Source organism: Eptatretus burgeri, chromosome 12 (assembly GCF_056783735.1).
Source record: "Eptatretus burgeri isolate ZD-2024b chromosome 12, Ebu_testis_v1, whole genome shotgun sequence".
NCBI classification, from domain to species: domain Eukaryota; kingdom Metazoa; phylum Chordata; class Myxini; order Myxiniformes; family Myxinidae; genus Eptatretus; species Eptatretus burgeri.
Window position 1 is genome coordinate 37,756,872 of NC_140972.1, and position 14,895 is coordinate 37,771,766.

Sequence of the window (14,895 nt, forward strand, 5' to 3'; positions counted from 1 at the left end):
ATGACAGTCTGAAAAAAAGAATGCAGTCAAGGTCAAATGGTGGTCTAAACCCCCCCATTTTTTTTTGTCTGCTCAATTTTGCCAATGTGGAATATCAAAGACCGTTTGGCCTTCCAAGATGTTCCTGATATTTGATTTGTGTCCATGACCTATGTTTTTTGGAATGTGACCTAATTAACAAAAAACACCTTTTTGATCATAACTTGAATAATTTTTCTTCGATTTTCATGATGTTGAGTTTTATAGATAGATTGTGGATGGGGACACATTTGCTTAATGTAGATGCCATCCCTTAAACTTGAAGGCCAAGGTCATATGGCAGTCCAAAAATAAAAATAAAAATGGCCATCATTGGACTGTGAGCCAAGGATAAGTTGTGGGTGATCGCTGATAGTAAGCCATTGGAGGCTTACCTTGGTGAGAGCTTTGTGATCACAGATATCTCATATTTTCGTTGTTGGAGCTAATTTATTTTACTACCTTGAATTTGTCAGCCTAATCGGCAATCATTTGTTTATTATTTTATTTTATTTTCAAATTAGCGAGAATTGACTCTGAGATTTCAACAACTTACAATGACAATTGGTTAGTCAGTGAGTCAGTGTTCCCACAGGCTTGCCATCAGAAAGATAGAGGCCTGAAACCATCAAACCAAGCATGTGTACCATTAGCAAGCACCTTGTTATTGCTTGCCAAGCAGCTTGCTTGATTCAAAGCACTCAAGAAAGCACTCCAACAGAATAGAGTGATCGGCACTGCTTAACAACATGGTGGTCTCCATGGTAACGATGCCATTGTGGTACTTGAACAAATGATGTCCGGGTCATCGTTTTCTGTTTTACTTGATCCTCTTCTGACAACTTCCCCAAACAAATTTATTGTGTTAGTAGTGGTTACAGAGTATGAGGAAGAGGGAAAGAAATAAATATATATATATATATATATATATATAACTGGAAAGTCAGAAGGATGAACCCCTACCAAGCTTATCTATGGACCTGCCACTGTGCATTTTTAGGAAGGGAGGGGGGAGGGGGTTGCATATTTGTAAATTTTGAAGAATTAGGATTAAAAGTAGAGCAACAATTAAAGTATGAATTGCACGTTTCAACAATATTATGTGTATACATAACAGGGGTATGCCTCTGAACATTTAATTGGTTGTAGTATTGTTTTGAATCTGACTATTAATGTGGCCATACAGAATCTGCTCAAACAATAATATTATGTGTATACAAAACAGGGGTATGCCTCTGAACATTTCATTGGTTGTAATATGGTTTTGAATCTGACTACGGCAGCCATTTTGCTAACATAACAAAGCACCTTTCTTAATCGCTTGCTCCACTTGCCGAGTGGCTAAGTGAGCGGCTTTGCAAAGTAGTTGAGATGGAACGACTGGCTTGGAAAGCGATAGCAAGCTACTTGCTAAAATAATACACCCCAGGTGTAGTACCTTGGGAGGTTTCCTCATCATCTGGAAAATGATCTCAGGTCAAGCTCTCTGTCAGTTTGTGACCGAAACTGCAGTGAGTATGGGATTTTGGGAGGCCCTTCTAAAGCCACAAGTTTATTTGTCTGCAAAGTTCCCTGAAGTCCCTCATCCCCTCTTTTATTTTGCTGTTGGTCAATCATCTGTGGCACACCTAACCTCCTTTTCATCTTCTTTCTTTGCTTTTCCACCCCTCTTAGTTTTTAAGCTCGACCTTTCCCCTGCGGTGTCAATAAATAAACAAAATCAAAAGGTGGTCACAAAATTTAACAGAATAAAATGAAAATAACTATTGTTGTTTACCTGCAAATAATGATGCCAACATTTTGACGGCGATGAAGATCAAGCTGCTACAGAAAATTCATGAAGATGGATAAACATCTCATGGAGTATAGCCACAATTTAGGCCTGAATCACATCCACTCCCTGTCCATTGAGCCAGATTCACCAATTGGTTCACAAATTCAATATGTCCCGTTAATGTGGCCATACAGAATCTGCTCAAACAAGCATGTAAATGTGGGTCAATGGAGTGGAAGTCGGTGTTGTTTTTGCCTCCATCTTGGCTATTTCCCATGGGGATGTGACACCATCCTCCATCACAGCTTCATCTATATCCAGCCTGTAAGCATCTTTTTTCTGCAGGTTTTCATATTATTGCATTCACTTTTGTTTTTTTTGCAGATTTTCATATTATTGTGGTCGCTTATCCATTGTCATCTTGAGTTACTGAGAATTTGGAGTGGTGCCCAAAGTACAATAAAGTAGCATCGGTGAATATATGCAGATTTTCAATGCTATATGCTATTTTGTTCAAGTGATAGGTTGGACTTAAAAATGCAGTATTCCCTCGCTTTAAACATGTTCACTTTGAACGGTTTTGATTGTTTGCGCTTCATTTCAAATTGCACGCTTCACACTCTGCCTTGTTGCAGTGCATTATGGGAAAGTCGGCCAAAACACCAAGTGACGCTTCAGTGTACACGTGCTGTTTACCATGGCAAGTTGTCTGACACTCACTCCTGATACATTTTTGCATCATGTCCCCCAAACGTCCTACACGTGGTTCAACTTCTGAAGAGCCCCCATAAAGAAAGAAGCATCAGCAGAGTACAATGCTTGAAAACCAAGTTAGAGGTGCTTCGATGACTTGAAATTGGAGATGGCCAGACAATGGCTGGCCATGAGTTTATCCTGAGTAACTGAAGCATACGGTGCATTCGCGTGAATGTAGCCAAGATAAACAAATCTGTCTTCCACTCAAATTCGTTATCGGCAAAAATATCATCCAGAGTAAGAAATCCTTGAATTGAAAAGATGGAGAAAGTCTACTATTATTACCAATCAACTCTACTATTATTATTACTAAGGCGCTAAAGCTGTACAAACGCCTACAACAAGAAGAGGGGGCTTCATCTACTGCCGATCATTTCATCGCAAGTAAAGTCTGGTTTGCTAAATTCATGAAGTGGAAGAATCTTCATAACGTAAAACTCCCAGCTGAGGCTGATAGTGCTGACACTGAAATAGAAACTGGCCTGTATTGTGAGTATTCATTTATACTGGATTTGTATTGAATTCCATTTCTGAATATTGATGTTGGGATTTGCTCGATATCCGTTATTGTCAGGTTTTCCGTGTGTGTGTGTGTGTGTGTGTGTGTGTGTGTGTGTGTGTGTGTGTGTGTGTGTGTGTGTGTGTGTGTGTGTGTGTGTGTGTGTGTGTGTGTGTTTGCAACACGAGGCTCCACAGCACAAACCAGCAAACCGATTTCGATGAAACTTGGCGAACAGGTGCCATATGGGCTGGGAGTGTGCGAGTTTGAGTTTCGTTGCTAAGCCGTTGCTATGCAGCAGCCAAAAAAACCGCGTTTTAAGAACCCAAACGGTAACTGACGTAGCGCGGCTTCTATGATAGGTAGAGCGACCGGACCAACTCCTGCCTATTCCTCGCATCCCCATCTCGTTATCGCGACAGCATAACGTTCCTCTATCTCTCATAGTTTCCGAATGGCAGCCCTCCGAATGCGGAAAGGTGGTGAACCAGGGAATATGTTAAGTGACCTTGACCTCGGAAACCATCGACGGCGGAACATTCAAATTCGGTGTATGGATAGAGTTTAATAACTACTACAAAATTGAACCGCAGCATTTTTCCAGATTCGATCACCAAGGGTGTCGGGGCTGAAATACGCAAAATTCGAAAAAATACTTTTTCTCGACCTACGTTCACTATTTTCAATACTTATTTCATTATATTTTAATTTGATGATTCAATGAATTTTGATAACATGTGATCTGAACATCAACTGCATCTCCAATTCAATTCCTCTTGAGGCAATATTGGGATTCTCTAGATATCCCTTATAAATTAATATCATCAAGGCGAAACGGTTAGACGTAAATGAAAGCGTCTTGGCATGGCGATAGAACATGGTTGGTAGAACATTTTTGTCATTTACACTTTCCTCCATCTCCACTCTGAAGAGTGCCAGTTGGCAAAATACGCAATAGGAAAAATCTTGCCAGGCAGAGGAACAATTGTATGTGAACCAATACGTCTTGGCAATGAATCTTCGTCGGTGGATCGGTCAGAATGAAAAGCATCGTATCCAGCGCTTCGATCCTAGTGGATCCCTCGTCGCCTACCAGCTTGTATTATTTGTGTTTGCTGTGTCAGTTAGTGAGAAAACAGTGGGTCTTGGGACAAGGTCTGGAACCTATCTCCTTCCCCCTGTACCATGTTAAAAGTGGCTTGCTTTGAACGCCCTTTTCTAGGAACGTCTCCATCATTTAAAGCAAGGGAGAACAGTTAATAAATTAGCAAATAATTAATTCTCGCTAATTCTAATTTTGCCAATTCCAATGGGATCTGGAATTTATCCACTTGAATTTTCTCAAGTAAACTGTATTCTTAATTTTTTTGATGCTCAGGAATATTTGAAATGTTTGACATGGAAAAACAACTGAGTTATTAGTGATGATCATTAAGTTTGTGCCCTACCTTTGAAAAAGTCATCAAAAAAAAATCGATGAATTCATGGTATTAATTCAATTTTCCAGAACAATTTTAACTCACTCCTTCTCCATGACGGAGTTCAATTTCAAGCCTTCAAACCAAGCAATTGTTTTCTTTTTTTTCATAAGTTGAGCCACAGATTGGCTGATCAATACTTGTAAGGTAAATTAAAAGTTATAATGTATAATACATTATATTTAAGCACGAAATGTGCAACCCAGCAATTAATTCATTTTATATTTCATGATCATATTCCTTACACTCTGATTGGCAACAAGTGGGTTATTGATGACAAATATCCCATGGATGGCCATGCCTGACTGTCTGAAACAGGTTCGCAAATTACAAAACATAAAATGTGTTATTTAATTTTGTTTATGACATGAATTGTATCAAGTATTTTACCATCTCACACCCCTTCCCACTTCTATAATCAATACCTCTTCTTTCGCATGAGCTTATCTATTGCCTGTCATTACAGGATTCATTAAATAGTGCTAAATTGCACTTGAGCTAAAAAAAAATTGTTTCAATATCATCTGCCTTTTAGGTTCTTACTGATGGAAAGTTCCAAGTGTTTCCATGCTGGCCTTCAGAAATGAAGCCTTGTCTGTACCATTCAAAGATGATATTTTCCAGCAATTGGACTTGCTGTCTTCTTCGAGAACCAACACCTGCCCAAAAGCCACCTCCATTCCCTCGATGGATGAAGGATCTCTTACTCGGGCAAAGAAAGGCCCTAGAAAATATTTGTTGCACATCTTCCACTGAAGGCCAATTTCAAAAGCAAGTCACAAAATTTTAGCACAAACACATTGATTATTAATTTATATTTCAATGATGCAAACATGTAATATTATTATGCTATATTTTATGACTGACCTTCTTGAACCAGTAAACCAAGTAATATCATTTGCAGAATATTTTTGTCGATTTTCACATGAAGTTGCACCATTTCACGAGTATCAGGAACCAGCCAAGCTTCGTCATGAAAAAGAAAGTTCTCAAGACATCTTCTGACTAATCCTAAGCAAAAACAAAATATTATTTTTCCATTGATATAATTACTATTTATTGTGATATAAGGCTCATAAAGGAGCCTCTACGTTTATCACATACACGCCAGGCACGCGAGAAGATAGTAATTTTGAACAAATTACAGGGGCAGTTGAAGACAATAGACAAATCAGTACAATACGGTATATGGTATTTTAACATAGAATATTCATGTATGAAGCACAGTACATTTTTACACAATTTACAAGACAATACACATATCAATATAGCATATGCGATTTCAACCTGGGATATTGACATGCTGAGCCATGTGATCCGATGGGAACCACAAACAAGACAACTGAGTCTTATACACATTGCTGTGCAAAAGTTTGCGTTATTCCAATGATATTCATTTGTGATGGGAAATTCATCAAATCATCAGTGATAACAGTAATATGTGTTATTTTATTGCAGGCTAACAGCCTTTATAAATGTGCATGAAAGAAACTGCTTCAGTAAATAACAAGAACAGTATCAATGAACACTTTGTGTGTCCACCCTTTGCCTTCTTGAGCGCCATCATTATTTTACCCATGCTACCTGTATATGATTGAATCACTCTTTCAGGAATACTGTGCCAAACATCCTGTGGTACATTCCACAATTCTGAAAGGTTAGTTGGGTTCTTCTTGTTCTTCTCTTTTTCCAGGTAATCCCATACCAACTCGATGGGACTCATGTCCACATTCTGGGGTGGCCATTCTTACACTTGGAGCAAATCAGCAGTAAACTTGTTCTCCAAATCCTGTTTTGATAAATTGTAAGTGTGTTGTGGATAATTATCTTGTTGGAAAATGAATCCTTTTCTGATTAAATGATTTCCATGAGGAACTGCAAGGTGTTGCAGTATCTGGTTGTACTTCACTTATGTTAGCATCCCATTGATTTTGACAGGTTTTCCTGCACCAAAAGCTGAGATACAACCCCAGAGAGTCACAGAGCCTCCCCCGTTTTTAACAGTAGGCTGTAAATATTGTGTCATTCCATTCTCTCAGATTTCAGCATAAACACTCATCTCAGATCCAAAAAGTTCAAACTTTGATTCATCAGATCAAAGTACCCAATTCCACTGTTCATGAGCCCAATCTTGGTACTTCCTCACAAATTCTAGTCTTTATACCTTATTCTGGAGTCTCAGTAGTTGTTTCTTTGCTGCAACTCTGCCATGGAGACCTGCTGCAATCAGCCTTTTCTGTGCAGGGCTGAAGGATATGTTAATGTTCAGGCCTGCACTCATTTCATTTGTCAGATACTGATTTGCTTTTCCTCTATCACATAAGCTGAGCAACTCCAAGTGCTTGTCTTGCTTTGGGGTGATTCTTCTGGGTCTCCTTGGCCTTTTCTTGTCTTGTTCCAGTTTCCTTCAGGTGTTGCAAAGTGTACCTCACATGATTGTAGGAGATCTTAAGCTTTTCTGCAATTTTCTAAACACCATGCCCTTCTTCTCGTAGTTTGGATCTTCATATGCTGCTCTGTTTAAAGTTACTTCCTTGGCACCATTCTGAACCCACTCAAAGACTTTCAAGCAAGGGAACAAGCTGATGAAAAGTAATTACACGTATTCAATAATTTGCAACTTTTATTGTGGTTTCTTGTACTTTGCATCAATGGAACTGGTGTTGATTACTGCAATAATTTATTATTTCCTGTTTTAAAAAATCCACAAACTCTTTCCTGCATATTTTATTTGTGGTAAGTGCATATTACGAGCACATGATAATATAATATGAAGAGCAAAATGTTTTTTTCAATTTCCTAATTTATTTTATACGAGCAGGGGTAACCAGTGGTTTCAAATGGCACGCACACAGGTTAGCCTTCCCATTCAAGGCTATTAATTCTTGTAAATTTCAATTGTCTTTTAAAGTTCATTGGGCGAGGCACGAGTCGAGCAACCAATTGGTGTCTGTCCAAAGCGGGTTTGAATTGAGGACAAAGGGCAGGGGTGAAGATGTGTGAGGGTAAAAACACTTTTTACATGATCGACAATGACAATTCCTATAAATACAAATCCATCATTATAAACTTGTATATTTAACGAAATTAACTACTCTATATTTCATTACACCCCTGAGGCATTTTTATGAAAAAAAAATACCGTGCCTAGATATAGAAAGTATAGAAAGTTTCATATAAAAAATATAGAAAGTCAACACCCCCTTTCAAAATTTTCACCTTTTGTTGCCTTATAAGCTGGAATTATAATGCATTATAATCAGACTTTTTTTCCAACTTTGTTTACACATTGTAACCCACATATTCCAAGTGAAAAACAAATTCCACAAATTTCAGATAATTAATTAAAAATACAAAACTGGAATATCTTGGTTGGATAAGTGTCCACCCCCCTTATAATTGCAACTGTAAAATTGCCTCAGGTGTAACCAATCACCTTCAAAATCACAAACCAAGTTAATTGGCCTCCACCTGTGTTAAACTGCAGTGATTCTAATTATTTCAGAATAAAATCAGCTATTCCTGTAGGTTTCCTCTGCTGGGTAGTGCATTTCACAGCAAAGACTCAACCATGAACACCAAGGAGCTTTCAAAAGACCTCCGAGATAAAATTGTGGAAAGGCACAGATCAGGGGATGGGTATCAAAGTATTTCAAAGGCCTTCAATATCCCTTTGAGCACAGTGAAGACAATCAAATATAAGTGGAAGGCATATGGTGCAACCAAGACCCTGCCGAGATCAGGCCATCCCTCCAAACTGGATGACCAAACAAGGAGGAGACTGATCAAAGAGGCCAATGGCGACTTTGAAAGAGCTGCATGCCTTTCTGGCAAAGACTGGTCACTCTGCATGTAACAACAATATCCCAAGCACTTCACAAGTCCAGTCTGTATGCAAAGTGCTACATCTGGTGGAAACCAAGCACAGCTCATCACCCATCTAACTCCATCCCTACCATGAAGCACAGTGGTGGCAGCATCATGGTATGGGGATGTTTTTCTGTGGCAGAGACTGGGAGACTTGCAAGGATAGAGGGAACAATGAATGACACCAAATACAGGCAAATCCTTGAAGAGAACCCACGACAGAGTGCAAAAGACCTGAGACTGCGCAAAATATTTACGTTTCAACATGACATTGACCCTAAACATATGGCCAATGCAACAAGGAATGGCTTCAGAAAAAGAATGTGAAAATCCTTGAGTGACCCAGCCCCCAGGAAAGTTTGAGAAATTGATCGTTGGAAATAGCATTTCCTGTCTTCTTGGAAGTTTTCTGCAGTTGCATTCTTCCCTTGCCCACCAGTTCAGCAGATTTGTGATGACTAATGGGCCAAAGTGGCAAACTTGCCCAGCTATTCCTTAGTTTAAAAAAGGGCTGTGCACACCTGTTGTATGAAATGATGGCGTTGACCGACTGTGTGCTGGGCGAAGCCCGGCACCGCCTGTGGTGAATTGACGTGAATTGAGGGACATGACGCGGGATCACATGTTGTGCGTCTCGCGTATAAGGGGGAGGTCTCTGCGGCACGAGTGATTGTCCCCGGGGCATTGCCATTTACATCGGCTGTTCACTTGATGCTCGTTAACTGAAGGTGCTCATTGACTGGTGAGAATGGAGATTATATCGAACTCCGTGCTTACGCGGATTGTCTGCAATGATTAACTGCACATGTATACGTTACTGCTTATGTACTCCTAGCTGAACCTGTATTCCCCAGTGTGCCCGTAGAAGCGGCTCCAATCAAATGGAATAAAGCCTAAACTCTGAAGGTTCATCTCTCGCTCTCATTTCAATTTATTCCATTTGATTTTCTCGGCTCTCTCAACCAAAGATGGACAAGATCTACAAACCAGAGAGGTTCGACGCAGACCCAAACGCGACTGACGCAGAAATGAAATGGTCGCATTGGTTCTGCTCCTTCTCACACTATCTGACCATCATCGAGGAGGGAGCTGACAAATTTGCCGCCCTCGTGAATCATGTCTCGCCCAGCGTGTACAGGCTCTTCTCGGAGTGCGACACTTACGAAGCAGCGATCGAGGTGCTGCAAGCGCTCTACGTGAAGCCCAAGAACGAGGTATACATACGACATCTTCTCAACACACGCAAGCAAGCAGCCGGGGAGACAATCGATCAGTTCCTGCAAGCTCTGAATCAGCTGGGAAAAGACGGCAGCTTCCGGGCGGTAAGCGCCGAGGAACACCGAAAGGAAGCCACACGGGAGGCATTCATCCAAGGACTCAGATCAGCCCACATACGGCAACGCTTACTAGAGAAAGCGCAACCCACTCTTGACAAGGTAGTCGATCAGGCTCGAGCGATGGATACGGCTCAGCAGCAATCTGAGTCATTTGGGACACCGATGCTGCTCATGAACGCTGCTACGATGGGAACCCAAGGAACCCCACTGGCACAGACACAGCCAGACATAGGGGATGGAGAAACACCCGAGGAGCCGGATACCCAGACCTCGTCAAACTCCTCAGCAACTGCTCCGGTTGGTAAATGCTTCTTTTGTGGGTACAAAAGGCATCCTCGTCAAAAATGTCCCGCCAGAGATGCCACATGCATGAATTGCGACAAGAAAGGGCATTATGCCAGGGTATGTAAATCTACTCTAAGGAGAAATAAACCCACTTCTGCGGCTCTCTACTCGCAAAATAAATTGACTGCAGCCTCCCCGGGGAATCTATCCAAGGCTATCATCAACGTACGAATTAACGGGCATATGGCTGAGGCACTGATTGATACCGGTAGCTCTGAAAGTTTCGTCAACAGCTCACTAGTGAAGGGCAGGAAATGGGTAATCCACCCGACTGACAATACGGTATGCATGGCCGCCACCTCACTACAATCCCGCGTACGAGGGTACTGCAATGTTGAATTGGACGTAAAAGGGTACACGCATCGGGATGTAAAGGTACTGGTGCTTCGTGATTTGTGCGCAGACGTAATTCTGGGTCATAATGTCCTCAAGCAGCACACGAGCGTCGAAATACCCTTTGGAGGAAGCAAGCCTCGTCTAATTTTAAATGCGTTGACCACCGCGGAGGTGACGTCCCCCAGCTGTTCGCTAACTTGTCGCCGGTCTGCAAACCGATAGCGATCAAATCGCGGCGATATACCACTGCTGACATGAATTTCATCACTTCGGAAACCAAGCGATTACTGGAGGAGGGAATTATAGAACCGAGCGATTTGCCATGGCGCGCACAGGTGTTAGTAACCAGCAGTCAGAACCATAAGAAACGAATGGTTGTCGATTATTCCCAAACGGTCAATCGCTTCACCCAACTCGACGCCTACCCCCTGCCGCGCATAGATGAGATGGTCGAACGCGTGGCCAATTATAAGGTATTCAGTACCATCGACTTGCGAAGCGCCTATCATCAAATTCCCATCCGAGAGGAAGACAAACCTTACACTGCATTCCAGGCAGGGAGGCGCCTCTACCAATTCAGGAGAATACCTTTCGGTGTCACGAATGGGGTAGCTTGCTTCCAACGGGTTATGGACGACATCATCTCAGATGAAAACCTCAAAGACACTTTTGTTTACGTGGATAATGTCACAGTGTGCGGTAGGGATCAGAGGGAACATGATAGGAATCTGGACAGATTCTTGAGCATTGCTAGAAAATATAATCTGACTCTCAACTACGAGAAATGCGTATTCTCGGCAAGGTCAATTGACCTTCTCGGCTACACAATAGCCGACGGCACAATTAAGCCTGATCCTGAGCGATTGCGCCCGCTCCGTGAGCTTCCACCACCTCAGGACTTGCAGACAATGCGCCGGGTGATCGGGATGTTCGCTTACTATGCGAGATGGATTTCGCAATACTCCGAGAAAATACATCCGCTAGTGCATTGCAAAAACTTTCCACCAGATGCCGCTGTTGTAAGAGCTTTCCACAACCTCAAGGATGATATCAGTAAGTCCGTGGTTTTATCGATAGACAGCTCGGTGCCCTTCGTGGTGGAAACCGACGCTTCAAATCACGCCATAGCTGCTACACTTAATCAGTCTGGGCGGCCGGTCGCGTTCTTCTCGAGAACTCTCTCTAGAAGCGAACAGAGACACTCAGCGATAGAGAAGGAAGCGTATGCCATCGTTGAAACGCTGCGGAAATGGAGACATTATTTACTGGGAAACCACTTCACGCTCGTTACGGACCAACGATCCGTGGCATTCATGTTTGATGGGAAAAATAACGGGAAAATTAAGAATGAAAAAATTATGAGATGGCGGATAGACCTAGCTTGCTACAGTTACGACATTGTTTACCGGCCCGGGAAAGAAAACCCTGCTGCAGATACCTTCTCCCGGGTCTACAGTTCGGCAACAATCAGTCAGGCTTTGCAAGACCTCCATGTGTCTCTGTGCCACCCAGGGGTAACCAGGATGGCACATTTCGTACGCAGACAAAATCTTCCCTATTCTGTTGAAGATATTAAACAAATGAATGCTTCATGCCCTGCTTGTGCTGAACTAAAACCCAGATTCTATGGCGCGGCATCTGGCAGACTGATCAAGGCCACTTCCCCCTTCGAGAGACTAAACATCGACTTCAAAGGGCCCCTGCCGACCGAAACAGACAACAGATACATATTCACTGTTGTTGATGAATATTCAAGGTTCCCTTTCGCGTTTCCGTGCTCGGATATGACCTCGGGCACTGTCGTGAAATGTCTCTCTGACCTCTTCGCTATGTTTGGGAGACCTTCGTACATACATTCAGACAGAGGGCCGTGTTTCATGTCGGCCGGGCTAAAACAATTCCTATTAGAGCACGGCATAGCAACTAGTCGAACGACGGGTTACAACCCACAGGGAAACGGGCAGGTGGAACGGTATAATGGAGTTATTTGGAAAGCCGTAACTCTGGCGCTGAAATCGAGAGGACTGGGCCCCGAGCGGTGGGAGGTTACCCTTCTCGACGCTCTGAATTCCATACGCTCTTTGCTCTGCACGTCCACAAATGCCACTCCTCACGAACGAATGTTTACTCACCAACGACGTTATGTTGACGGTCAAACGGTGCCCAACTGGCTGACCCATCCCGGTACAGTGTTCATGAAACGCCCGGTACGACAAAGCAAGTATGAACCGCTGGTGGAGGGGGTCGAACTCATTGACACTAATCCAGAGTATGCTCATGTCAGGCTCCCGGAAGGCAGGGAGACCACTGTGTCGGTTCGCCATCTGGCTCCCTCAGGTACTCCTCCCGCCGGTACACCACCTTCTGGCACTCCTCCTTCTGACATTTCCCCCCCAGGAACTCCGCCGGGCGACGGGGCTGCCGCGTTCCACCCGAGAGCGATCGAGGAGTCATCCCCGGCACAAGTCGAGGCTCACCAAGAGGATCGGGAGTCTCCCTCAAGTGAAACTGCCGTTTACTCCCGGAGAGGTCGACGAATAAGGCCCCCTCGACGACTCAATCTGTAAAGGGGATTATCGGCATTCTCGCTGCTCATGCTCCTATATGCCCATTATATCATATATCGATGCTCATTTCCATGCTCCTACAACTCAAAATAATCACTGCTTGGCATGTATGCTTCTGTAGATCTATTAGTCCGCGTTGCTTGAAATGTATACTCCTATAGTGCTAAAGCAATCATGGTGTGTAAGATGGGCCCCTAGTTACATTTTAAAGGTGGGGAGAATGTGGTGAATTGAGGGACATGACGCGGGATCACATGTTGTGCGTCTCGCGTATAAGGGGGAGGTCTCTGCGGCACGAGTGATTGTCCCCGGGGCATTGCCATTTACATCGGCTGTTCACTTGATGCTCGTTAACTGAAGGTGCTCATTGACTGGTGAGAATGGAGATTATATCGAACTCCGTGCTTACGCGGATTGTCTGCAATGATTAACTGCACATGTATACGTTTCTGCTTATGTACTCCTAGCTGAACCTGTATTCCCCGGTGTGCCCGTAGAAGCGGCTCCAATCAAATGGAATAAAGCCTAAACTCTGAAGGTTCATCTCTCGCTCTCATTTCACCGCCATGCACCGAGGTTGCAAAGCTGAGACCAGGGGGTTCTCCACACAAAAGAGATCAGATAGAACGGTTGATGTGAATTATTTTATTATTCGTAAATGATGCCTTTTTGGACGAGACGGCACTTCTGTTTCCAAATGAAAATGTCACGCACAACACGTGAGGATATGGGGAAGTCATGGTCTATGTTCATGAGGGCCAAAGATGCCATCTGACTCTCTCATGGAATCTCTTAGGTTGGTCTTCAGGAGTCACAGGCAAGAAAATGAGCATTCAGCCTTATATGAGCCTACAGGGAGGGTGCATCCAATATGAAGTAGGACTTTGATCGATGAAAATTTGTCTCCATATTACACCACATGGAAACAATCCTGCAGGCCTATCCTGTTGTGCCTCATCTGTAGTTCTAGTAGGGTCTGCCGCACTGACAGACGGAAAGTCGGCAGTCTTCTTTTTTGGATCTTCATTGACACTCACTCATTTTGTCTTTAAGCAGAGTTATTGATACGATTGATCTCGATGGAGACAGCATTGACCAAGTTCATAGGTGCTCAGCACTATCGGGTGGACGAGTCCACGAACACGCTTGACGAGGGGTGTTGCGTTGACAAAGGCGCGCATATCCTGGTACAGAATATGCATGTGCCATTGTCAACACCCCTCGATGAGCACGTTGGTGGACTCGTCCACCCAATTGTGCTGAGCACCTGATAATGCTCGCAGCTTACTCACTGCAACCTGACACACAATGTATACACAGGTACACACGCATCACTGCTAACAACAATGCGGTGGGCCCTGCATGGTTTGCTGTACTGTATTTGCTGGCAAAATGAAAATTAATTATATGAGCCATTTTTTTCCAATATTTGGGGATAAAAATGAGGGTGAAAATATCAGTTTGTGCAAAAGTGAAACCAAAACAGGTGCAAAGTACAAAGGGGGAGGAGGGTGTGTGCAAATATTTCATTACAATTGAATTCTTGCTTCAATTTCCCATCTACTTCTGGGCGAGCACACACACTACCAGGGGGTGCTATTTTGTCTACATACATACATACCCACATATGTGATAGCTGCATTGTAATAAGATTTAACTTTTATCAAGGTGATGAGTAAATTCAAGGCCTAACATAAGAAGTTAAGTACAGACATGAGCAAAAGACACTTTTTATACCTAATCCACTGACAACAATTATCACTGAAGTTTTCTACTTGTCTTTCAAAAAGTATTTTTGCATTGCAACTGATTGCACGTCCATTGATTTCACAAAGAAAATTAGCAAACTTTTATACATGTGAGGTTACAGTCTTTTTGCTCAACCTTCGCATTACACCACCCCAGGTCCCAGTTGTCT

General features: G+C 42.9%; 1 protein-coding gene and 1 long non-coding RNA gene across 9 annotated transcripts in view; one reads left to right on the forward strand and one right to left on the reverse strand.

Moving 5' to 3' along the window:
- Positions 1-5,565, forward strand: part of LOC147015433 (uncharacterized) — an 8,244-nt gene extending 2,679 nt beyond the window's left edge. Inside the window, exons 2-3 of the long non-coding RNA XR_015050331.1 lie at positions 5,061-5,296; positions 5,430-5,565. This is a non-coding gene — a long non-coding RNA (uncharacterized LOC147015433). The remainder of the gene's footprint in view (positions 1-5,060; positions 5,297-5,429) is intronic.
- The window catches only part of SH3TC1 (SH3 domain and tetratricopeptide repeats 1), a 98,851-nt gene that overhangs the window by 42,072 nt on the left and 41,884 nt on the right, over positions 1-14,895 (reverse strand). For all 8 annotated transcript variants that reach the window (XR_015050329.1, XM_085850172.1, XM_085850173.1 and 5 more), the window contains 2 exons: positions 5,393-5,536; positions 5,069-5,249 (listed from right to left, as the gene is read on the reverse strand). Coding sequence is in view for 7 of the 8 variants with exons in the window: in XM_085850172.1 (XP_085706298.1) it covers positions 5,069-5,249; positions 5,393-5,536 (325 nt within the window). In the remaining variant the exon portion in view is untranslated. The remainder of the gene's footprint in view (positions 1-5,068; positions 5,250-5,392; positions 5,537-14,895) is intronic.